This window comes from Microcaecilia unicolor, chromosome 2 (genome assembly GCF_901765095.1).
Source record: "Microcaecilia unicolor chromosome 2, aMicUni1.1, whole genome shotgun sequence".
Classification (NCBI taxonomy): Eukaryota; Metazoa; Chordata; class Amphibia; order Gymnophiona; family Siphonopidae; genus Microcaecilia; species Microcaecilia unicolor.
Genome location: NC_044032.1, coordinates 81,042,688 through 81,070,277, shown reverse-complemented (window position 1 = coordinate 81,070,277; position 27,590 = coordinate 81,042,688). Strand labels below are relative to the sequence as shown.

Sequence of the window (27,590 nt, the reverse complement as noted above, 5' to 3'; positions counted from 1 at the left end):
TGATTGAAAGCTAGTTGATACTGCCTTGATTTGTCAGTTGCTGAATCAGTTATCTGCTGATCTGAGTGTCAACTCTTTGGACACCTTACTAATCATATTTTTATAGAAATCTTGGAGATGATTACCCCAGTTTAGATGCATTGAAAAAGACAACTCAAGGAGTGGAAAAAGTTGAGGCCCTTGGGATAAGCATAAAGCAATCCTGTGCCGAAGGAATGGATCCTCAGGAGCTTAGTCAATATCGGGAGGCGGGGCTGGTGGTTGGGAGGCGGGGATAGGGCTGGGCAGACTTATACGGTCTGTGCCAGAGCCGGTGGTGGGAAGTGGGACTGGTGGTTGGGAGGCGGGGATAGTGCTGGACAGACTTGTACGGTCTGTGCCAGAGCCAGTGGTTGGGAGGCAGGGCTGGTGGTGGGGACTTGAGGATAGTGCTGGGCAGACTTATATGGTCTGTGCCTGTGCCAGAGCCGGTGGTTGGGAGGTGGGGCTGGTGATTGGGAGGCGGGGATAGTGCGGGGCAGACTTATACGGTCTGTGCCCTGAAGAGCACAGGTACAAATCAAAGTAGGGTATACACAAAAAGCAGCAAATATGAGTTATCTTGTTGGGCAGACTGGATGGACCGTGCAGGTCTTTTTCTGCCGTCATCTACTATGTTACTATGTTACTATGTTTGTAAAATTCATGCTAGGGTTCACAAAGAAATCATTGTTGAAGCCAAACACAAGAATGTTTCTGAACAGTTTGTAAAATTGCTAAATAGGCTGAAACAACAGTTTCAACAGCTATAGACACTAATTGGTATGAATCAATCAGAGAGGCAAGAACATTAGCTTTCATGGGTCAGATTCTGTATATGGCGCTCAGAAAAGCCACGTGAAAAACATTTCCACCTAAGTGTATTCTATAAGTGGCGGCTAGATTTAGGCGTAGAATATAGAATACGCTTAGTTGATATCACAGAGCCTAAAACTATCCTGCTTATAATCGAACGAGAAAAACGCCCAAGTTCCGACCTAAATCGGGAGATGGGCGTTTATCTCACAAAACCGAATAAAGCGGTATAATCGAAAGCCGATTTTTGGACGTTTTCAACTGCACTCCGTCGCGGATGCGGACAAAGTTGATGGGGGCGTGTCAGAGGTGTGGCGAAGGCGGAACTAGGGCGTGGTTATCTGCCAAACAGAGATGGGCGCATTTCACAGATAATGGGACAAAAGTATGCGTTTTTAGCTAGAATTTAGGGCACTTTTCCTGGACCCTGTTTTTTCACGAATAAGGCCCCAAAAAGTGCCCTAAATGACCAGATGACCACTGGAGGGAATCGGGGATGACCTCCCCTGACTCCCCCAGTGGTCATAAACCCCCTCCCACCACAAAAAATGATGTTTCACAACTTTTTATTTGACCCTCAAATGTCATACCCACCTCCCTGGCAGCAGTATGCAGGTCCCTGGAGCAGTTGTTAGGGGGTGCAGTGGACTTCAGGCAGGTGGACCCAGGCCCATCCCCCCCTACCTGTTACAATTGTGCTGCTTAATGCTTAGTCGTCCAACCCCCCCAAACCCACTGTACCCACATGTAGGTGCCCCCCTTCACCCCTTAGGGCTATAGTAATGATGTAGACTTGTGGGCAGTGGGTTTTGAGGGGGATTTGGGGGGCTCAACACAAAAGGGAAGGGTGCTATGCACCTGGGAGCTCTTTTACCTTTTGTTCTGTTTTTGTAAAAGTGCCCCCTAGGGTGCCTGGTTGGTGTCCTGGCATGTTAGGGGGACCAGTGCACTACGAATCCTGGCCCCTCCCACGAACAAATGCCTTGGATTTATTCGTTTTTGAGCTGGGTGATTTCATTGTCCATTATCGCTGAAAAGCAAAAACGCCCAGCTCACAACTTGGCGAATAAAACATGGACGTCTAATTTTTTCGAAAATACGCTTGGGTCCGCCCCTTCACGGACCCGTTCTCGGAGATAAACGCCCATGGAGATAGGCGTTTCTGTTCGATTATGCCCCTCCATATATCTCCATTTACACCAATGAAAATGTGGCATAAATCCTGGTATGTAGATTTAGACGCAGAGGGCCGTATTCTATAACAATGTGTGTAATTTATGAAATGCCCATAAAACTTCCATTTCCCCATATATAACCATGCCCCTTTTTGCCTGCATGCATTAAAATTTAGGCGCAGTGCATTGCAGAATACGCTTATGGAGTTGTGTATGTAAATTCTACTTAATGTCAATTGATGCTCATTATTACTTGTTAAGCCAATTAACTTACGTGCATTGTTACAGAATACGCTTGGATTTTGGCGTGGATCTCTAGGCACTATATGGAATCCAGGGCATATATTTTATGACTGTTTTACATCATAAATTGAAGCTATTTTTTAATGCTAAAAACATGTTGATGCTACCTCCACTCTGACACCTAGTATGCTTCTGGGTATTACTCTGTGATGTTTTGACTAAGGTATGCTATCAAATCAAACAAAAACAAATAAATATATACAAGAAATGATTAGTGCATTTATTGATAAATAGTGATATGCTAATGAGAAAGCATATGTACTAATAGGTAATAGGGGTCTTTTAGAAGCAGGGAGATCCTGGATTCTCTACAGGGGGAACTATTCCAGCAGTTGGTAATAGAACCCATGTGGGATGGGGCCATACTGGAGTTAGTGCTTCCTAATGGGGAGAGTGTTTCTGATGTTATAGTTGGTGATCACTTGGCATCCGGTGATCACCAGATAGTGTGGCTTAATACTAAGATAGCTGTGGAGAAGGTTCATTCAAAAGTGAAGGTTCTACACTTCAAAAAAAAGTAGCTTTGTTCAGTTGGGGATTACCTTAAGGAATTGTTGGCTGGATGAGAACATCTGGAAGCAGCTGGAAAGCAGTGGACACAACTGAAAGGAGCTATTGTAAGGGCAACAAACCTTTCTGTAAGGAAAGTAAATAAAAGTAAGAGGAAAAGGAGGCTGCTTTGGTTCTCAAAAGTAGTAGCTGAAAAGTTAAGGAAAAAGAGGTTAGTCTTTATAAACTACAGAGCTTGCAGAAAGAGGAAGACAGGCACAATATCTAGAAAAGCTAAGAAGCTGGTAGAATAGTCAGGAAAGTAAAGATGCAAATGGAAGGAAAAATAGCCAATATGGTAAAATGGGGGGACCAAGGTGAAGGGGAGGAATATGAAGAAGTTGATAAAGACTGGAGTGGCGCAAAGTGCAGGAGTGGCCTAGTTGTTAGAGCACCAGTCTTGCAATCCAGAGGTGGCCAGTTCAAATCCCACTGCTGCTCCTTGTGATCTTGGGCAAGTCACTTAACCTTCCATTGCCTCAGGTACAAACTTAGATTGTGAGCCCTCCTGGGACAGAGAAATATCCAGAGTACCTGAATGTAACTCACCTTGAGCTACCACTGAAAAAAGGTGTGAGTAAGAATTGCTTAACAAATATTTCTGTTCTGTGTTCACCTTCATTGGACTTTATTCAGTTGAACCAAACCTTGGGAGGAGGAAGTGCTGGGTGGGCTGAGGCCTAATGGTAGCCCCGAAGACAGGACCACAGGCACTTGGCCTATACCATTGGTTAGGAAGTGACAGGACCATGCCCACACTGCCCACACTCTCTACATGCTTAAGTGTATGGTGGACTATTGAGTTTATACCTTAACACTGGCTTGTTCATATTTATGCTGAAGTACTATATTTGTTGCTCAAGTACTATATTTCAAAAATATTTATTTCATATATGTGGAGTACATTCAGTTGATAGCACATGATTGTGCATGATTGCAAATTTCACTTAGAGTAGGTTGCCTGTTGAAAGAAGTGCAAATTTTACCCTTTTAGTGCTTACATTGACTGCCACATGGGTGTGTCATGTGTTATATGTCTAAGGGCACTACTCCTTTTAAATGTAAGTGTTTTCTCCTGATTATATTTATGATTATTCATTTACCAGAGAATTTGAGATTATTTAATTTTCCTGTTCTATCCAACATTGAGCCTCCTGCATTGTGTCAAAGAGCTGCAACAGTGAGGCTTATTCAGAAAATATATTATTAACCTGATTGGGGTTTGTTCCATGATGCCTTACAGCTGCCGTCATACTGTCATACCTCATGACATCCTCTGTGGAGAAATATGTAATGCTTTCATATGGCGGCTGAGTGGAGAGTGGACTGGAAGTTGGCACCTGTTGTCAATTCTGTCTTTATGGATGGCCCTACTATTCAACACTAGAAGCTCAATAGAAAATAAAGTTCATGCAAGTGGAAACCCACTGAATGAGAAAACAAACACTTAAGTACTAAAAAAAAAGTGGAGAAAAAGGATCCCAGAAATACAGCTCAAGCCTTCATTATTATGGCTAAAGCTTAACGTACCATCTCAGGTCAGAAAAAACTCCATATAGTACAAAAACATCTGTTAAATCTCAAACAGAGTGAAGAACTACATGCAGAAATACAGGCTTGAATAATCCAAAGGATGTTTTTTTTCATTCAGTAGTTTTCAATACAAGCTAATAACACAAGTTTATAATCCACTTATCTCATTCATTGTCTTCAAATCTTCAACAGAAGCGAACCAAAAACTTGTCTCTAACATCCATTTATATCCCCAATACCCGACAGGGAATCCCCATTTCACTGAAGCTGCGTCAGGAATAAAATTCCTGTGCCATGGCCACTGTAACTTGAACTAACCAAGCCAACTGGCAAGAAACACCAATGCAGAATTTGAAGGAATAACTCCGCCCCAACACAGAGGATAATCAATCACATCCCTTTATATCAATTCTGCTAAAAAAAAACCACACACCTTAAAAAAGGCGGATCATTCAATATGGATATTCAGTCCATGAGGCTCCACAGAATTAAAGAAAGAAATCCACTTTTGTTCTACCTGATGCAATAATCCCCCCAAATCACCCCTACGATTAGAGCAATGCAGATGTTCCAGCACTATACATTGCAACATATCAAACTGATGATTCTTCTAATTTCTTCAGTCTTAAACATAAGCGATGTTTAATAAGGCATACCTTTAAACTTCTTGATGTTTACCTAATATATAAAGATTACAAGGGTGACAAATTAAATATATAACCCCAACGGATTCACGTGTAGTACATGCAGACAATGTGTATTTTTTCCCAGAACTAAGGTGCACAAAAACATTTTTTTTCACAGAACAGTGGCCACATTTCTTATATCTCCCGTCTTAGAGTGCCAATCCAATTTCTGGGTCCATACATCAATGCGGCTCAGTAAATCCCCAAATTGCAGTTCTGTTGATAAGAAAACAACATTCTAGAACTGTTGGATACCTCATGTGTCCTTAACAATGCAAAATGTCTTCTAATGACTTTACTCAATACATCAGTAGCAGCAGTATACTTCATAACAAAAGGTATATTATCTACTTTTTCTTGTATAGCTTTATACTATAACAAGGCCTCCCATGGGTTATACAGAGCTCTTTTAGCTGCACATTTCACCAAACTTTCAGGATAACTGCAGCTAGGCTTATATTTGGATAAACGCGGTTCGAAAGCGCCAAACCCCTCTGAGAACAACTGCACTGGCTCCCAATCAAAGAACAAATCACGTTCAAAATCTGCACTATGGTTCATAAAATTATCTATGGCGCAGCCCCGGGATACATGACAGACCTCATAGACTTACCACCTAGAAACACAACAGGATCAACACGAACATACCTAAATCTCCACTACCCAAGCTGCAAAGGACTCAAATACAAATCAACTTATGCATCCAGCTTCTCCTACATAAGCACACAACTATGGAACGCATTACCTAAGGCCGTGAAAACAACATATGACCACCTAAACTTCCGGAATTTACTAAAAACCAACCTGTTCAAAAAGGCATACCCCACCGATCCAACTTAATTGCCTGAACAACTGCAACACAATGAAACCAAAGCTAGTACTAGACATAAATTAACTCTTCCCCTCTATGAATCCCTAATGTGTCTGTCACACATGAACTCTATTCTACCACTACATCACTTTGTATTTGTTCATACCAGAATTGGCGATCGCCTTTACGGTATCATGTAAGCCACATTGAGCCTGCAATTAGGTGGGAAAATGTGGGATACAAATGTAACAAATAAATAATTAATAAATAAATAAATAAATAAATAAATAAATAAATAAAGAGCCTGTCCATATACAAAAATGTTGTCAATGAAGCAAACCCAACACTGAATATATTGAGCATGGTTAGAAGTATATACCCTTTGCTCCTCCAACAATGTCATGAATAAATTAACAACAGTGGGGGCAAACAAAGCCTCCATTGCTACTTCTGAAACCTGTTGGTAAAATCTGTCATCAAAAGTTGAAAAATTAGAATTCATGGCAACTTGACTCAATTGTATCAAAAATTTAGAAGGAATTAAACGAAGACGTGGGCAAACTTCTTAGTTGGCATACAAGATCTCCAATGCTTCACCTTGAAGTATACTAGTGTACAATAACATCTAGGGTGACAAAAAAAACCCCCAAAACAAACCAGAAGTCAAAACAGCTTCAACGGACTATAAAATCTGAAGTAACTGAGTCGTATCCTTAATATAAGATTTCATTATGCCAAAACATGATTGTAAATGCTGGTCTTTAAATTTGCAGGACCACTCCAACAAAGAGTCTCCAGCAGATACCATGGGTTCCCAGGGGGATGATCCAAATGTTTATGGATCTTAGGAAGCAAGTAAAAGACAGGGATTTTAAATTTGTCATAATTTAAGTACTTAAAATCTTTATCAGTAAGAAACCCCACAGAGTGTTCAGTCTTAGTAATGTCAAGAATCTAGCAACTTGATCATTTGATGTAAGTGATGACGTTATAATGCTGGAAGCTGGAGCTTACTGTGGTGTGCCTGACGGCAATGTGAGGTTGTTTAAGTTCTCCTGATGAAGTGATAAGAAGCACGGTCAGTGTTGGGATCAAAGAAAGAATTATAAAATTTGTTTCTTGGAACGTGTGAAAACATTATCCAGATGAAGTTCAACAATAGATCCTTACAATGAAGTTGTGAATTTGTCTCAGCTGTTTGGACACATTATTGTGCAGTGCAAGTGGGATATGCCAAGTTTTTGGAACTACAAGACTTTTTTCCAGTTTATATACATGTTGTTTGGTGTATATACTCAATGCAGCTGTGATTGGTTCATTTATATTGAAAGGAAATATGTTGGACATCATTGATTTTTGTATGAAAGTGTTGTGATGGTTGTAATAAATGCTATATTGCATAATATGTAATGTATACATATGTTATTAGATATAACGAACAAATATTAGTCAAATGATAAGGAGAATTAATGTTTTGTGACTAATTATTGTATATTTAACCCACTAATTAGTATTAAGTAATACTTTAAATCATGAGAGACAGGTAGGGATGCAAGGGAGAAGTGCATGCAAATCTGTCTCATGCATATTCATTATGGATATCGTGAAAACCCAACTGGCTGGGTGTGTGCCGAGGACAGGGTTGAGAACCTGTGCTTCAAAGAAAATCCATTATGGATGTGACTTTCTTGCCTTATTTCTGTCCGTGAAAGAAAACAGTGACAAGATATAGAAGACAGTCGGGACTACATTCATCTGTGGCGATCGTCATTTTTTTAAAACACTGACAGCTGCAGGCGGAATTAGCCCTGGATATTCAGTGCCAGGCCATGTCTGGTCATAGGCATTGAATATCCAGCATTAATTGCAAGTGCACTGGCTGCCGGAGGTTATTTGGGTCTCAGATGATATTCAGCCAGTACCTCTATAACGTTCTGACAGTGTCTCTGCCCCCTGCAAGTACTGTGAGGAGGTTGTGGCAGCCATTTTGGTTATGGAACAATGATGGGAAGGAGCAAGTGGACATCACTCATGCTGATAGGACCCCCACTGTACCACCATAGTCTATGACAGCCTACGGGAGTGGGAGGTGGGAATAGGAGCTCAGGGTAGGATTTTTTGTCTTGTAGGGCGAGAGAGAGAGAGAGTGGATTAGTATGTAGGGATCAAGAAGCCCCAATTCTAGTTAACTTAGCAACAAGCCAATATTCAGACCAGTGCCTGATTAGCTTGGCTGCTAAAGGTAGAACATTTTGCTGTCCTAACTTTAGCTACTTGCTTACTTGGTTAGTGGTCCGAATGTGGCTGCTAACCAGTTAAGTCCTGGATCCTCCTAGGCCCTCCCCAAGCTCTGCCCACAGTACTAACTTGGCAATGCAGAGGCAATCTGAAATGATGTTCAGTGTCACTGTCCAGTTAAATTCTGCTGAATGCAATGCTTATGTGGCTAAAGTGGATTTAACAGGGCAGAAGCCTCTCCTGCTTGGTTAAGTCCTTTTGAATATCAAGAGGAGTATTTATTTATTTGAAAGATTAGTACAGATAAGTTGTGACTGGTGTCTAAGGTGACTTTGATGATGATAGATTGCAAGGATCAGGGCCTGCCCTAGGGTCTCTGGTGCCCCCCTGCAGACTATCAGTTGGCGCCCCCCCCCCCCCCCCGCATCTCCTTTCTCTCTTCTCCCACCCAGTCCCTGTCCAGCGATTCTCCTTCGCCCCCAACCCTCTCCCATTTATGGCCACCTGCCTGCCCTCTTCTCCCCCCAACATCCCCCTTTTTCTTCTTGCCACCTTGTGTGGTTTAAGTCTTTTTTAAATTTACCTCCGTCCCAGCGGCTGCGTCATTTCAAAGCCCTGCCCGTCTCTAGCCTTCCCTCCCTTCGTGAGTTTATTCCCTCAGAGTCCCGCCCTCGAGGAAATGATGTCAGAAGGTGGGACTCTGGGAACAAACTCACGAAGAGAGGGAAGGCTAGAGATGGGCAGGGCTTTGAAATGACGTGGCCGCTGGGATGGAGGTAAATAAAAGATTTAAATCCCCAAGGGGGGCGTGGTATGGCGGCGCAGCACCGCAGCGGCGCCCTTGAAGGCAGGCGCCCTTCTGCGGTGCTTACCCCGCTTACTGGGTTTGACCGGCCCTGGCAAGGATGCTGGCTCTTACAGAAGAATCCTCAGTTTGACCTGTCCTTGAAGACACAAACCAGTTGGATTTTCAGGGTTTCCATAATGAATATGCCTGAGATCAGTTGGCATAAAATAATGAGTGGAGTGGAACAGGTGGACGTGAAGCGTCTGTTCATGCCTTCCAAAAATAGTAGGACTAGGGGGCATGCGATGAAACTACAGTGTAGTAGATTTAAAACAAATAGGAGAAAAAGTTTCTTCACCCAATGCATAATTAAACTCTGGAATTCATTTCCGGAGAACGTGGTGAAGGCGGTTAGCTTGGCAGAGTTTAAAAATGGTTTGGATGGTTTCCTAAAGGACAAGTCTATAGACCACTACTAAATGGACTTGGGAAAAATCCACAATTTCGGGAATAACATGTATAGAATGTACGTTTGGGAAGCTGCCAGGTGACCTTGACCTGGATTGGCCGCTGTCGGGGACAGGATGCTGGGCTTGATGGGCCTTTGGTCTTTTCCTAGTATGGCATTACTTATGTAATGATGCAAATACTATGCATATTCATTGTAGAAATCCTGAAAACCAAACTGAGTTGCAGTCCTCTGAGTTTGCCCACCCCTGGTCTTGACTTTACCTCAGAAACAAAAGATGCATTTATTAAAAAGAGATAATAGCAAATAATTGAATTATATGCTGAGAATAGCATTCTACTATCTATGGCAAAGGCACACCAGTTTAATTCTCAAGAGCTACAGTTTTTTCAGGCTATTCCAGATGATTATGCATGAAATAGATCTGCATACATAACACCTCCATTGCATGCAAATTTATCTTCTGCATATTCATTAGGGATATCCTGAAAACCTGAACTGTTTGTGGTCCTTGCACACTGCACTTACTCACCCCTGATGTACAAACATAACTTGCAAGGAATAATGCTTACAATTAATTGAGTATCAAACTATATTCTGGATTAAAAAAAACAGGCTCTCAAATACAGATCCTCATCCTCAGCAAGCAGTATGCTAAATTGCTTTAAGACTGAGAGCAGTTTGAACATGCTGAATGTTAATTGATAGGATCACATACAGACAGAAAGCCTGGGTTATTCAACCTCACAAGGGATGAGGTGGAGAAAAGTCAATAAGCAGTGTCCACATTACACATGCACACACACATTACACTCTTAATTTATAAAAACACCCTCAAACATATTGAAACGTGGCACAAACTAAATAAGGTTTGGTCTATCAAAGAAAGGAGAAACTGAGGAAACAAAAAACCACATTCAGATTTTACAACGCCTAAGGATATCTAACACTGAAAACAAACAGCAAATAGCAGAGGAGAGGGACAAGAGGGCTGCATGTCCAAACACAATAGCTGTAGAAAAAATGAGTCTGACTCCATGGAGATAGTAGCAAGGGTCTGAACTAATGATGGAAATTAGCATGTGTCTGCGCCATCCTGTGGGTGTGGTACAGAGTGGAATGTAAATTCTAAGAGGAGGTGGAGCAAAGCATCGGCTTAAAGGCTGGCTATAGGCAGAGAGAGGAGGGCAAGGCAAACACACACACACACACAGAGGCACACATGCACACACATGCACACACACTCACACACTCACACATACACACACACACACACACAGAGGGAGAGAGAGTGTGTGTGAGTGTCAGGGGGACAGAGAGAGAACAGCATGGCTTCATCTCAAGGGAAGAGTGATGTGCAGTTCGCAGACTGGATGGCAAGTTTGCCAGAAAGCATTCATAGCGTCCCTCTTACAAATTTAGCAATCCCAGGTAGGACAGAACAGCTGCTTACTTTATTTGTTAACTTGATTTTTAAGAGATATTTCTGTATAGCTTTATATAAGTGTATATGTACCTATATTTTGTGATATCTAATGTGCATGGATTGAAATAACAAGGAAGTTCAGCCTAGTATCCACAGATAATCAGGCTGTGTTGCATTGATAGCTGGAATAAAGAATTGCAAGGTAACTGCTAGTGCTCAATGCTTTTCCTTCAGCCTGCCTGTGCACGCTATGTGCACGGTGTCTGTGTAGTACTGGGGGGGGGGGGGGGGGCGGCAGCTCTCCATTTCTATGCCTCTTCCACTGCACACCCCTTGCAGCCCTGTGATCTAATGCACACCTGTCTGCAGACATTATTTGCTTAGGATGCTAAATTGTATGCCATTAAGGATATTTTCTCCACCGTTCCGGATTCTCAGCAAGCCATTAGTATTCTCCTCAAGTATCTCTTAAAGAGACAAGCTCTGCCACAACGCAAGGCATAAAAAGTTTCCTTGGCACCCATCTGGGAGGGCCGGCATTGAGTCAGAGAACAAGGAACTAGCAGCAGGGGGCGTCTTTCCAGAACGGCAGCCTGACTCCATCCATATAAGCAACATCAATGGCAGAAAATATAAAGGGCGGGGATGGGGTGGGGGGAGTGTCTCAACAACCACCACCTCAGCCATAATGGCATGGTAGAAAATTCATGAGAAATACACATGCCTCAAACAGCCCGGGTAAAGCCCCCCCCCCCCAGCAGGACTCTGTTTGGTCAGTAAAATAATGTATATAGAGGATGAAACCTAGCCTGGAGTTCTGTAGTATTACTGCTCCGTGCTAACCTTTCAACTGACCTATCTTAAATAATATCAGTTATAAAATGGTTTAACACTAAATAAAAGTAGCAGATTATAGTGTGTAATGTCATAGCAACTGAATGAATGCATGAGTGTCATCAGCAGGAGCATTTTTATTTTTTTGTTATGACAGAGAAATCAGATTTAAGGATAATCTGATTTAAGGACAATCTTTTCAGAGACAGGCTTGCAGGAAAAGCCAAATGGTTTATAATGAAGAATAAACGAGGGTGGGGGGGGGGGGGGGGGGGGAGCAGGCAAGGTTCTTTCTGAATGGCTGACATTCTGTTCCTAAGGTGACAGTGCAAAGAACGCCATCAGTCGAAAAGAAAGAACAATGACATAAGGCAGAAAAAAATACCCTAGAAAAATGTCCTCTTTCCAGGTGGTTAAATAAAGTTAAAAATTATGCATTGCAGCAGAGACATTATGAGCTGCCAAACTTTGTATTCATACAATACTAATTGCTGTTTATTAAATAGTGGTAATGGGCTGCATGCCCTGAAACAGAACGTGAACAGCTGACAAAGCTGTGCCATATTCCGATGTATCAGCTGCTGGAATGAAAAAGGAAATGTCTCCATCTTCTGAAACTATTATTCAGACGCCTGACTCCAGTTTCTGCTTTTGGAGAGTGTTGAAACCTTGCTTTGTCCTTACACTTGCTGTGTTAAGCCTAATATATTGTGGGGCAGGTAATGGGATTAGCCATGTATTTATTAAAACTCACTGTCAGAAAAAAAAAAACCCACAACCAATACTGGTATATCTCGTCCATGAAAATTCTTGTTTCCAAGAAAACAAGCACAAACTCCTCTGAAAATAGCAAGCTGACTATCCAAAGGTAGGGAAAATTAGCAATCCACAGATTTAAGTCTTTTTGCTATATTTACTGGAAATCACTTCAGCTGAAAATATGTCATTTGCTATATTTGGGTTTTTTAAATGCTGGTTTTGTGTAAGAGATGTCTAGATATTAGCATTGCTGCTTTACTGGTCAAATTAATTGTTTGTAGCATTTAATTAGTCGCCAACTTCAAGATATGAAAAAAAAAGTGATGTTGATACAAGTAGACAGCTTATCTAATGCAGGCTTCATCTGCCAGACATTTATAGCTCCTCTATTATGTCATTTTATTTCTTTATGGCTTTAGGCAGGCTTTCATTTCCTCATGTTTGCAAAGTTTTTTTTATTCTTCCTAATATAGTTTATGTGATAATTAAGATTTACTAGATGTGCTTTAAGCAGTGGAAAGGCTGGCTCTCCCAACAACTGGGTGTAACATCTCATGAAAAGCTACCGCAGTGCTAAGCCCCGCTCTCTGTAGGATGGGAGGAAGTGGAGAGAAGCAGCCAGATGGGATGTGACACAAATGTAAACTGTTACATTTATTATTACGGGTGCAGTAAGACAGGTTCATCCCTGACCAGGCAATTAGGATCCTTTTGCTAAAGTATCTTAGGCATTTAACATGGGAATTGGCACAAATTTACTACTACTGCACAAACAGTTATAATTTGTGCGGTATTTCCACAATTAGTGAATGCTAATTCATACATTAAGAATGGGCATGAAGAACATACTGTAGTCAGCTCAAAGAACCTACGTCATACTGACAATTTTGCAGTTAGTGCCGGTTCATGTGGCGGGGCATAATCAAAAGGGATGCCCAAATTTTGCTGAGGACGTCCTCGCAAAACATCCCGGTGGAGAGGCAGGGAAACCCGTATTATCGAAACAAGATGGACGTCCATCTTTCGTTTCGATAATACGGTCGGGGACGCCCAAATCTTGACATTTAGGTTGTCCTTAGAGACGGTCGTCCCTAGACTTGGTCGTTTCTGATTTTCGGCAATAATGGAAACCAAGGACGCCCGTCTCAGAAACGACCAAATGCAAGCCCTTTGGTCATGGGAGGAGCTAGCATTCGTAGTGCACTGGTCCCCCTCACATGCCAGGACACCAACTGGGCACCCTATGGGGCACTGCAGTGGACTTCAGAAATTGCTCCCAGGTACATAGCTCCCTTACCTTGTGTGCTGAGCCTCCCAACCCCCCCCCCCCAAAACCACTACCCACAACTGTACACCACTACCATAGCCCTTACGGGTGAAGGGGGCATCTAGATGTGGGTACAGAGGGTTTCTGGTGGGTTTTGGAGGGCTCATATTTACCACCACAAGTGTAACAGGTGGGGGAGGATGGGCCTAGGTCCTCCTGCCTGAAGTGCACTGCACCCGCTAAAATTGCTCCAGGAACCTGCATACTGCTGTTATGGACCTGAGTATGACATTTGAGGCTGGCACAAAATATTTTTAAAGGTGTTTTTGAGGGTGGGAGGGGGTTAGTGACCACTGGGGGAGTAGGGAGAAGTGATCCTCGATTCTCTCTGGTAGTTATCTGGTCAGTTAGGGCACCTTTTTGTGGCTTGGTCGTAAGAAAAACAGGACCAGGTAAAGTCATCCAAGTGCTCGTCAGGGACGCCCTTTTTCTTCCCATTATGGGTCAAGGATGCCCATGTGTTAGGCATGCCCAAGTCCCGCCTTCGCTATGCCTCTGACACGCCCCGTGAACTTTGGTCGTCCCCGCGATGGAAAGCAGTTGGGGACGTCCAAAATCGGCTTTTGATTATGCCGATTTGGGCAACCCTGTGAGAAGGACGCCCATCTTCCAATTTGTGTTGAAAGATGGGTGTCCTCTTTCGAAAATGAGCCTGCTAGTGTCTCCTAAACAGGAGGTACTAACCCCTGGATTCTTTAAAGTGTGCTTAGATTTAGGCACCAAAATTGGTGGAGATTCTATAACACCACATGTAACTTAATTAGCTTAAAAAGCCAATGAGCGCTGATATATATATGAACTCCTGTACACATACCCAGAACTGCCTCTACGATATTTGTTTGCCCAAACTACTATCATGTTTTCATTATTATACAACAATGAGCAACAGTGAGCAAGTTGTTATTATACAACAATGATCAGCAAATATGAACTCCTCTACACATATCCAGAACTGCCGCTACAATATTTGTTTGCCAAACTACTATCATGTTTTCGTTATTATGTTACCCAAGATCCTTCTGATATTACCAAATGTATATTTTCTTGTATAATTCTTACATATTTCTTAAATATTTCTTACTATGTTTGCTTGTTAAATTACTATCATGTTTTATCATTACCATCTTACTCAAAATCCATCTGTTATTACTAAATGTATACTTTCTCATGTATTTCCACTATTCATGATGTGTAAGCCACATTGAGCCTGCAAAGAGGTGGGAAAATGTGGGATAGAAATGCAACAAATAAATAAATAAATAAATAAATAAAATATCAGCATTTAATAAGCAATAATGATCACTAATTGGCACTGATTAGAATTTAGGCGCACAACTCACTAAGTGTATTCTGTAATGATATGCACCAAACTTCTAATGCATGCAGGCAAAAAAGGGAGTGGTTATGGGCAGAGAAATGGGTGTTTCGTTGGCATTCTGAAATTTAGGTGCCTAGATATAGAATATGGCCCACTGTGCCTAAATCTACACACTGGGATTTATGCCATGTTTTAGTTGGTGTAAATGGATGTGCGCGAATTTAGGCGCTGAAATATGAACTAAGCTTATTCTATAATTGGTGCCTAAATCTAAATACTGATTATAGAATATGCTTAGTTGGCACTGATTTCAGCACCAATTTTTTAGGCATCATATATAGAATCTCCTCCTAACGGGGTAGCTCTGTACAGGGTACCTAAAGTTAGGCACCTAAAGTATGTATACTAACCCCCTAATTCTATAAAAGTGGCCAAAAATTGCATGTTCAAATTTGGACATGCATCAAATTTGTGTGTGCAATTTAATTAGATAATGAGTTAATTAGTACCTATAATTAGCATTTTAACAAGCAATTATTGGTTCTAGTTAGATTTAATTGGATCTTGGTGTGTAAATTTAGGTGCGGGTTCCGTACCTAAATTTTACATGCAAGTTTGAAAAAGGGTGTGGAAATGGGAGGGTCATGGGCAGAACAAGGGCATTTCTAGCATTTACATGCGTTGTTATAGAAAATGGGGATACACGCCTAATTTAGGCATGTACATTTGCACCACATTTCAGTTGTTCCAAATGGCTGCACCTAAAGTTAGGCACAATTCCTAGGCATTTGCTCATATTAGTCCTCTCCTCAAGCCACTTCACTGGCTCCCTATCCATTTCTGCATGCAATTCAAACTCCTCTTATTGACTTACAAGTGCATTCACTCTGCAGCTCCTCAGTACCTCTTCACTCTCATCTCTCCCTACATTCCTCCCCGGGAACTCCGTTCACTGGGTAAATCTCTCTTATCTGCACCCTTCTCCTCCACCACTAACTCCAGACTCCGTTCCTTTTATCTTGCTGCACCATATGCCTGGAATAGACTTCCTGAGCCGGTACGACAAGTTTCATCTCTGGCCGTCTTCAAATCTAAGCTAAAAGCCCACCTTTTTGATGCTGCTTTTAACTTCTAACCCTTATTCACTTGTTCAGTACCCTTATTTTATCATCCCCACCCTAGTAATTCCCATATTTCTTATTTGTCCTGTTTGTCTGTTCTAATTAGATTGTAAGCTCTGCCGAGCAGGGACTGTCTCTTCATGTTCAAATGTACAGCACTGCATACGTCTAGTAGCGCTATACAAATGATAAGTAGTAGTAGTAGTTCTATAAACCATGCCTAACTTTAAGTGCAGCGTATAGAATAGCACTTTTTCTGGCACCATATGTAGAATCTAGCCCTAAGTGTGAATATATAATGGCAAATACATGTGTAATAGCCATTGTAGAATGCTAGTGTAAGTCCACAATTATGTGCTTCAGTTTAAGCACAACCACTTATGGTTCTGCCAAGACCCTGACTAGCCCAAATGGAGAGCACTCGGCATAGTGGAACTCTATGTCTTTACTGTTACCTAGTGAACTTACATTAAGGAAATTTAAGTCCTTGTTAAAAACATGGCTTTCTGGACAGGCCTTTGCCATTTGAATTAGTGAATGTTACCTGGCACGATCTGACACCAGTGCCTGAAGGGGTGCACGCTGTCCGTATGCGTGTGTTCTTGTATGATTGTGTTACTGTCTTATTTTTTATTGTAGTTCTTTACTTCTAATTTGTTTAGACTGTAAACCGCTTTGCCATGCTTCACAGTTCAAGCAGTATAGCAAGTTTGGAATAAATAAATAAATAAATACATAATGCCGTGTCAAAGGCTGGTGTAAATTCTTGTACCTAAAAGCTGTTATTTACCTACATAATTGACAGTATGTTATAACCTTAGCATGTAAGAACTGGGCACATCCCTGACCCACCCATGTTCCTCCCATGTTTAAATCCCTTTGCGCTATAGAATTTGCGTGCTAAAGGTACAGCATACTGACTAAGTACAGTTACTCACATGACTGTAAAGTAGTGCCAATTAGTGTGAATTAACTCTTTCTCACCAATTATTAGTTGTTAGTACTAATTATCAACTAAATTATACACCTAACTTGGGTAATCTATAATCTGCACATGCAATTTTGCATGATAAGCCTACTATTGTGCATGAGGGAATCAGTGCATCTATGCTAATTGCAACCAGTATATCATGTACCGTACTTACATGCAACCAGCAATAAAAATGCTAGACATGCCTCTAATAGGTGACATATAAACGTTATGGTTTCTGCATTTTAATTTCTTGCATGAAAGCTGCAGTAACTATCAAATGTCATACGTTTTAGAAAAAGAACCCCAAATGTAGGTAATTGCATTTTTATGCTGCCAGGTAAAAATTGTTTTATTGGGCTCAAAAGCTCCATCTGAAACTTGTTTGCTGCCTTCATTTCTATGTATTTGAGTGATCAAAATTGCAACCATTTTTAGGGGAAACATGTTCTGTCCTGGGGCATGTAATGGTATTTGTTTAAAGCGGCTTCTGTTTAGCAGAAGAGAGATCAGGGAACGGAGGTAGTAATTGAACAATAATAGAAATAAGCCCCTTTTTATTCTGGATGAGATATAGTTCAAATGTTCTGATTTTTGAAATTTCCTTTTAACAACTCCTATAATTAGAACCTTAAAGCCAGTTGGGGTGTTGCTGGGCAGCTCCTCACCAGAATCTTATGCAGGCATCACGCTGATCCCCATAAAACTGAAGTAAAACATAAACAGCTCAAAAATGGACTCTGCCAGATCATTGGTTTTATGGTTTTGGAAGTATATCTTTTTCAGGTATAAATATCAGAGTTTAGTTTGGGGTTTTTGGAAAGCAGTACATTGTTCCTAAAAGCTTTTATTCTTATTCACTTGACTGGCTAGCTCCAATCATATATTTTCCTGTGGGAATGTAAACAAATTGGTTACTGGGACTGAGCAGGTACAATGATCAGTTTTGAGTAGGATAGGATGGTAATATAACAATGACAACTATAATATTGGTGTCATCTTATGGTGCCATATTCATGGTGAATAAATGTCCTGCCAGCCTGGCATCTTGCCAAGTTTCTGAAGATGTCCTGTGTAATGCTATGATTTTGCTTAAGTATCTGTTCTGTCCCTCTGATCGAGCAATAGCAAGAATGATGTCTGTTGAAGTCACTGCATTTTCTTTGCTATCTTCCTGCTGGACCCTGTTCCTGATATGTAGCCAGTGGCAATTAGTGTTTTGCTGACTGCCACCAGCATTGTCCCTTGAAATTCAATGCTGAGCCATTGCCAAGACTCCGGTATTGAATTTCTGGGTATAAGGAGGTGGCAAAAACTTAGGGGTCCTTTTACTAAGCTGTGGGGGAAAAGAGCCCTTTAGTAGCTGGGGGGGGGGGGGGGGGGGGCGTTCCTATGCTCCAGGGCCCTTTTTACCACAGTGGGTAAAAAGTCCCTAAAAAATGGCCATGCGGTAAGATTACTCTTACCATGTGGCTATGTGGGGGGAGCACTTACCGCCACCCACTGAGGTGGCGGTAAGGGCTCCAGTGGTAACCTGGCTGTAACCAGGCAGCACACAGCAATGTCCAATTACCACCAGGTTAGCACCATGCAATAAAATCAAAATTTCTGGCACACCAGAAATGGTGGACGCTCAAGAGGGAAGTACTGCCAGCGGCTACGTTGGGATGGCAGTAGTTCTGGATTAGCATGTGGTAAGCCCACATTGGGCTTACCAATGCTTTGTAAAAGGGCCCTTTAGCCAGTTAAGGAGTCCTTCTACAGAGCGATGGTAAGTAAGTCCAACTCTGGCTTACCACTCGCTCATTCAGGTCTACCGCCAGCCCAACACAGCTGCCTGTGGTAGTCCCGTCCCGAGCACATGCCATTTCTAGGGGAAAAGGAAAACCTCTGGAAATGGCTTGTGTGGTGGTAGCCAGTGGTAATTGGGCATTGCTGCACACTGCCCAGTTACCGCTGGGTTAGCTCAGGAGCCCTTATCGCCACATTAATGGGTGGTGGTAAATGCTCCCTGTCGCATGGCCATGCGGTAGGAGTTCTTTTACCGCACGGCCATGTGTGCTGTTTTTTTTTTTTACCCACTGTGGTAAAAAGGGCCCTGGTGCGTGGGAAAAATGGCCTCTGCCACCAGCACAGGGCCCTCTTTCCCGCAGCTTGGTAAAAGGACCCCTGAGTGTGATATTCAGTACTTAACTGGTTATGGTGAACTGCATAAAGATAGGACTGCATTTTAAGCAGTCCTATTTATGCAGTTATCTTAAGTGCTGAAAATGAGCACTTAATTGACAAAGTGCCAACTCTGCTCCCAGCATGCCCACAAAATAGCTGGTTTTGACTTGAGTACTAACTGGGCATTTTCAGTGGCACTATCTGGTTAAGTGCTGCTGAAAATTCCCCGTTTGCCTTGGATAACGTTTATTTATTTATTTATTTATTGTTCACTGATAACATTTACTGATTGTTGGCTAGCTCTAACACAGTAGCAATCCTTTGGGCATTTTTAGTTTGGATAAGCTTTCTCTTCAGAAACATGAGGCATTATAATAAATAATCATCTGCAGAAATATCTTCGTGCTACTACATTGTGCATTGCTTTCATTATAGGATTTAGTAAAACCACCAACTATGCCTGCTGAGAAATCTAGAAACATTTGCAACTGCTCCCCGCTCACCCCAAGTTGCATTCTTCACCTGCGTTCCACAGTAAAAGCACCACCAACTCATATTTCCCCACCCACGATCCAGCACTGCAGTTATTGCAAACTTCAGACCACCAAAATAAGCTCAGATATTCACCCCCTAAAACTTAGGTCAATTTCTGCACAATTTTCTTCCATGTTTGCTATATGACGCTAATAAATTCCCAGGGAAAATATATATATAACCCTCCTCCTGTGCCCTTGTGGGTATGAGAGGTAGGATTCACTCCAGGGTGCTTTGGATATTTGATGCAACTTAATGCAGTCCTAGGATATTGATCTTATGCAGTACTATGATATTTATTTGAGCACAGGTGAAACAAAGCTTCTGGGTCTTTAGAGTTCAGGACCATTAAAAAAAAATATGGCTCACATGAGGGTTGGTGTTTAGAAACAATAACGTTTACTGATGCAAAAGTTCTTGTAATGTGCAACAATCACAAAGTTAAGGCAATAGACTCTAAAAGAGCATTTCATGTTTATGTTTTGTAGATTAGTTGGCTTTCTCTTCAAGGATCTTTTAGAGTTTCTTGGCTTGTCTTGAAGAGTCCCTGTTGCTTCAAGAATACCCCTCATACTTTAAATCCTTGACCTTTCTTTTACTCTTCTCCTCTCTATTGGCATCATATGGGTATTTACGTTTTACCACCTTTGTGGCTTCAGTGTCTGAATGGCAACCCTGCAGTAGCTAGGATACCTGACATGCCCTGCTTCTCCCAAAAACTGTATTAAGGAAGCTGTGGATTCCTAACAAATGTCTAAATATTTGGAGATATGCATTCATTATTGCTCTTTCAGTCCATTAGTGTGCCTTAAAAAATGTAGGGGATAGTTATCAAGGTGCGGTAAAAGCCTGGAAATATTCTTAGTTGGATAAAGGGCTTCCTTACCTACAGAACCTACCAAGTAAAATCTAATTCAATCCTATCACCGCCATGGAAAGCTGATTGTGGAGTTCCTCAATGCTCCCCTCTATCCCCTACACTCTTCAATATAATGTTGATTCCCTTGGCCAAATCCTTATAGAAGCTTGGCCTCAACCCATTCATCTATGCCGATGACGTCACAATCTACATTCCCTTTAGAAAGAACCTGGCTGAAATCTCCAAAGAAATCAATCTCGGCTTGCACACCATGAACAAATGGGCTAATACCTTTCAGTTCAAACTGAATACTGAGAAAACACACTGCCTTATCCTTTCATTTTTACATAATAGGTTCAAACCTTCATTACTAATCACTCCAGACCTTATCCTTCCTATCTCTGAAAGCCTAAAAATACTTGGCGTAATCATTGATCACAACCTATCACTTGTTAGCCAAATTAATTCCGTAACATTGTGGAAACTCAAGCGGATAAAACCTTTCTTTCCTAGAGAAGTTTTTCGACACCTAGTTCAATCAATGGTATTAAGACACCTAGACTACTGTAATGGAATATATGCTGGATGCAAAGAACAACTTGTTAAGAGACTCCAGCAGCCAGATTAATTTTTGTTAAATCCAAATTTGAAAATTCTAAGCCCCTTCAAGAAAAATTACTCTGGCTCCCAATAAAGGAAAGAATTAACTCAAAATTTGTGCCCTAGTCCACAAAATTCTTTATGGAGAAGTCCCAGGATACATGAATAACCTAATCAACCTCCCTTCTAGGAATACATCAAGAACATCCCGTTCATTCCTAAACCTCCATTATCCTACCTGCAACAGACTCAAGCATAAATCCACTTACGCTACCTCCTTTTCCTGTATCAGCACGCAATTATGGAATGCTTTACCAAAAGCTGTCAAAACTACCCAAAACCATCTTAACTTTAGGAAATTACTCAAGACCAGCTTATTCAAGAAAGCCTACTCCTAGGATCTAACATAAATCCTAAAGTCCTCCAAAGCAATATATAATGGACTATTTTGGACTTTTTCCTTTCCCTTTTCCCTCCTTTCAACTTACTACACTCTCTGTGTACAACAATATATTGTAATTGATTAATAACCGGGTTGGCAATTGCCTTCTCGGTTTAATGTGAGCCACATTGAGCCTGCAAACATGTGGGAAAACGTGGGGTATAAATGTGATAAAATAAATAAATAAATAAATAAAATAAATAAATACAGGAGTCACAAAACTATGGTATCTCAGTACCGAAGATTGCTGACTCCCATATAAAAGAATAAAACTGCTTTGGAGCCATCTGGGAGCATATCTTAAAGGGCAGGCAACTGTACTAAATAGGTGAGGCCAGAGCAATCACCCAGTACAAATTCACTCTGGCTGCCCCCTCAAATCAATGTCCCTGAATAGTACCTCCACAACCTGAAGGGTGTCCCCTATTGTAGAACACCTCTGGAAGTTTTTCCCACATCCAAAAACCCTTCAGCCCATGAAACTCCCCACCAAGATCCCTCCACCTTCCTTCTTTGCCCTTATACGGAAACATGACCCCTAGTGGTAGTATCACAAGACTACTGCTAAAGGTAGCCGGCGCCATTTTGGATGGTGCCGGCAAGGGCAGGAGCAACTGGGAATCACTGCTGCCCAGACTACTAGGGACCAAGGATTTTAGAAAGGTACTCCTGAGGTGGGCCTTCAGCACTAGGCACCTAAATTAGGCTTCTAAATTTATGAAAATGAATGGCAAGCTTAAATATAAACATATAGAGCTAGATTCTAAGTATGGCGCCCGAAAATTCCACACGGGACAAAATACACCTAGGTTTATTCTCTAAAGTATGCCTAAATTTTATAGAATAGGCTTAAATTTCCATGTGGTATATAGAATATGCCGAACACCTCTTCACAGAACCAAATTTAGTTATGGCCATTATGCCACATTTTACTTGGCATAAATCCTGACGCCTAAATTTATTTATTTTTATTTTTGTTACATTTGTACCCCGCACTTTCCCACTCATGGCAGGCTCAATGCGGCTTACATATTATATACAGGTAGTTATTTGTACCTGGGGCAATGGAGGGTTAAGTGACTTGCAAAGCCGGTATATTTTAAAACAATGTGCATAGACATTCACGCTCCATCCATGGTCATGCCCCCCCCCTTTTACCTTTGCAATTTAGAATTTACAAGCACCACGTTACAGAATACGCTTAGCGAGTTGTGCGTGTAAATCTTAATGCCAATTAATGATGATAAGTGGTTGGTAACATCCAATTAACAGTGCTGATTAGCTAGTTAACCAATTTCATCATGTACATTGTTATAAAATACTCTTTGATTTCCGCACTGAAATTAAGCCTCAATATATAGAAACCAGAAGATAGGGCCCGATACTCAGCTGGTGGTGATCAGTGTTTTGCTAACCACAGGCGGTGTTATACCCCAGAAATTCAGTGTTGGGCCATGTCTGGACTCTGGCATTGAATTTCTGGGTATATAGTAACATAGTAAATGACGGCAGATAAAGACCTGTACGGTCCATCCAGTCTGCCCAACAAGATACTTTATATGTATACCCGAGTTTGATTTGTCCTTGCCTTTCTCAGGGCACAGACAGTAGAAGTCTGCCCAGTACTGTTCTTGTACTAAGTTCTGAAGTTAACATCGAAGCCACTTAAAATTTACACTTCAGCCCATCCCTATCTATTCAGTCATGATCAGGGCGTAGACTGTAGAAGTCTGCCCAGCTCCCATTTTGTTTCCAATTACCGGCATCGCCACCCAATCTCCGCTAAGATTCCACGGAACCATTCCTTCTAAATAGGATTCCTTTGTGTTTATCCCATGCATGTTTGAATTCCATTACCGTTTTTATCTCCACCACCTCCCGTGGGAGGGCATTCCAAATATCCACCACCCTCTCCGTGAAAAAATACTTCCTGACATTAGTCCTGAGACTGCCCCCCTTCAACCTCAATTCATGCCCTCTAGTTCTACCGCCTTCCCGTCTCCAGAAAAAGTTCGTTTGTGGATTAATACCTTTCAAATATTTGAACATCTGTATCATATCACCCCTGTTTCTCCTTTCCTCCAAGGTATACATGTTCAGGTCAGCAAGTCTCTCCTCGTACGGTTTGTAACACAAATCCCATACCATTTTTTGTAGCTTTTCTTTGCACCGCTTCCAGTCTTTTTACATCTTTAGCAAGATATGGCCTCCAAAACTGAACACAATACTCCAAGTGGGGCCTCACCAACGACTTATACAGGGGCATCAACACCTCCTTTCTTCTGCTGGTTATGCCCCTCTCTACACAGCCTAGCATCCTTCTGGTCACGGCCATCGCCTTGTCGCATTGTTTCTTCACCTTCATATCCTCAGACACCAACACCCCAAGGTCTCTCTCCTGAGTCGAGCTTACTAATCTCTCCCCTCCTATCCGGTATCTCTCTTTTGGGTTTCCACACCCCAAGTGCATCACTCTACACTTCTTGGCATTAAATTGTAACTAACTATTTAACTATAGGGATTTTTTTCAAAACCAGAGTCAGTTTTAACACATAGCTACTAAAGACTCCAGAACATATGAAAAACCTTATTTTTATTGACAATAAATGTCAATCATCCATACATAACAACATACAATACAATTTTGCCTCACTCAAGCATTCACATACTCCAGCCATCCATCAATTTTCGTAATAATAGTGCATAGCTATATACACCTCTCATAAGATGTTACAACTCATATTCGATAAATACAATATAGCAATTAAGAACTTATCTATTTGATCTAAAAGTTCATCATTAACGCTGGTTCTATAAACTGGAACCTGCGTATATACTATGTTAATTGTCCTGTGTTTAACTAGAACAAACTTGATACAATATTGCACCAGATACGTGTATTGTAGAGATATTCTTCAGTCCATAATAATCTTCCCAATTGATGACAAATGTCACTGAGAATATCCAAACACCCCGAAACTGGGTTGGCTGGGGACATGCAACCGTGCTTGAAAAACTTCAAATCGCCGGTTCCCCGATGCTGATCGGCATTTCGTCTCCTTCCTCAGGAGGAACCAAAACTGCAACAATATTACAACACATCACCCACTACAAACTCATATTAAATTTAAACTACTTACATGAATCAACGTTTTAAAGTGTACTTACTAATAATCCTATATCAGGCTGCACGCCTACGTGGTAATCGGCCGGGCTACCGCGCCAGGAATCGCACCACCGGAAACTGTTATGCATCAGCCCCAGGATCACATGAGTTAAATACCCAGGGGCCCTATACGTAAACGCACTCACCAACAGATGCGTCACACCCACTCAACCTCCAAATTGAGGCCGTGTGGTGTTACTGTGCCCCATGTATAAATGTATCGCTGCTCCAATAAGAGTAAACGAGCACTAATGTCCCCGCTTCTGTTGGTAGGTAAAATCTGGGACAATACAACACATTGGAGCTGATCAATAGTGTGATTGTGTCGCTGCCAATGGGACACCAGCGGATTCTCCCTTTTGCCTAATCGTAAATTGCTGACATGCTCTGCCAAGCGGTTCTTTAACTGTCTCTTTGTGTGGCCTATGTAATATAGTGCACATGGACACCAAATACAATAAACAACACACTCACTAATACATGTAGTATTCTGTCTTAAAAAGAATTGTCTATCACTATGTGGGATGTCAATCACGCTAGTGTCCACAGAATAGCAGCAGTACACACATTTACCGCATGGGGAATGTCTACCCATATTACTATATTGCTTAGGACGTTTGAGCAGCTCCCCTATGTTGGCCTGCCGAGCGTACGCCACTTTCGGTCGTTCCTTGAACTCTGAGTGAACAGACAGAACGTGCCAGTATCTATGGATGATTGAAGAGATGCCCACTGCTCTATGTGAAAAAGGAATAACACATGCCACTGTGTTACTGGAGGAGACCTGACCTGACTGGAACAACCAAGGACGATAAGCATAAAGCGCCCTCTTATATGCGCTCCGTATTACCTGCTTCGGATATCCATGCTCTACAAATCTATCCCTCATCTCCCGTGCCTGAGCCTTGAATTCAGTAACTGAAGAACATAAGCGACGTAACCTTAAAAATTGGCTTACCGGGACACCCCTCTTCAGAGCCTTATGATGAAAGCTCTGATAATGAAGAAGGGTGTTCCTGTCTGTCAACTTACGATAAATAGTAGTATCAAACCCGCCATCAAATGTTCTAATAATCTTAATGTCCAAGAAATCAAGCTCATGAATATCCACTCTAGAAGTAAATTTAATGTTAGCGTCAACATCATTAAGAAATTCGGAGTTCAAGGAACGACCGAAAGTGGCGTACGCTCGGCAGGCCAACATAGGGGAGCTGCTCAAACGTCCTAAGCAATATAGTAATATGGGTAGACATTCCCCATGCGGTAAATGTGTGTACTGCTGCTATTCTGTGGACACTAGCGTGATTGACATCCCACAAAGTGATAGACAAATCTTTTTAAGACAGAATACTACATGTATTAGTGAGTGTGTTGTTTATTGTATTTGGTGTCCATGTGCACTATATTACATAGGCCACACAAAGAGACAGTTAAGGAACCGCTTGGCAGAGCATGTCAGCAATTTACGATTAGGCAAAAGGGAGAATCCACTGGTGTCCCATTGGCAGCGACACAATCACACTATTGATCAGCTCCAATGTGTTGTATTGTCCCAGATTTTACCTACCAACAGAAGCGGGGACATTAGTGCTCGTTTACTCTTATTGGAGCAGCGATACATTTATACATGGGGCACAGTAACACCACACGGCCTCAATTTGGAGGTTGAGTGGGTGTGACGCATCTGTTGGTGCGTGCGTTTACGTATAGGGCCCCTGGGTATTTAACTCATGTGATCCTGGGGCTGACGCATAACAGTTTCCGGTGGTGCGATTCCTGGCGCGGTAGCCCGGCCGATTACCACGTAGGCGTGCAGCCTGATATAGGATTATTAGTAAGTACACTTTAAAACGTTGATTCATGTAAGTAGTTTAAATTTAATATGAGTTTGTAGTGGGTGATGTGTTGTAATATTGTTGCAGTTTTGGTTCCTCCTGAGGAAGGAGACGAAATGCCGATCAGCATCGGGGAACCGGCGATTTGAAGTTTTTCAAGCACGGTTGCATGTCCCCAGCGAACCCAATTTCGGGGTGTTTGGATATTCGCAGTGACATTTGTCATCAATTGGGAAGATTATTATGGACTGAAGAATATCTTTACAATACACGTATCTGGTGCAATATTGTATCAAGTTTGTTCTAGTTAAACACAGGACAATTAACAAAGTATATACGCAGGTTCCGGTTTATAGAACCAGCGTTAATGATGAACTTTTAGATCAAATAGATAAGTTCTTAATTGCTATATTGTATTTATCGAATATGAGTTGTAACATCTTATGAGAGGTGTATATAGCTATGCACTATTATTACGAAAATTGATGGATGGCTGGAGTATGTGAATGCTTGAGTGAGGCAAAATTGTATTGTATGTTGTTATGTATGGATGATTGACATTTATTGTCAATAAAAATAAGGTTTTTCATATGTTCTGGATTAAATTGTAACTGCCAGACCCTCAACCATTCTTCTAACGTTCGGAGATCCCTTCTCATCATTTCTACTCCCTCCAGGGTATCCACTCTATTGGCTATTTTCGTGTCATCTGCAAAAAGGCATACCTTTTCTTCCAACCCTTCAGCAATATCTCCCACAAATATATTAAACAGAATAGGCCCCAGCACCGACCCCTGAGGAACTCCACTGCTCATCTTCCTTTCCTCCGAGCGGATTCCATTTAC

The 27,590-nt window shown here is 41.6% G+C and overlaps 1 protein-coding gene across 1 annotated transcript in view; it reads left to right on the top strand.

Annotated features, from left to right (window-relative positions):
* The first annotated feature begins 10,684 nt into the window (after nucleotides 1-10,684).
* Nucleotides 10,685-27,590, top strand: part of PLCXD3 (phosphatidylinositol specific phospholipase C X domain containing 3) — a 217,050-nt gene continuing 200,144 nt past the window's right edge. The window contains exon 1 of the mRNA XM_030192187.1: nucleotides 10,685-10,816. Within this exon, the coding sequence (XP_030048047.1) occupies nucleotides 10,714-10,816 (103 nt within the window). The 5' untranslated portion in view covers nucleotides 10,685-10,713. The remainder of the gene's footprint in view (nucleotides 10,817-27,590) is intronic.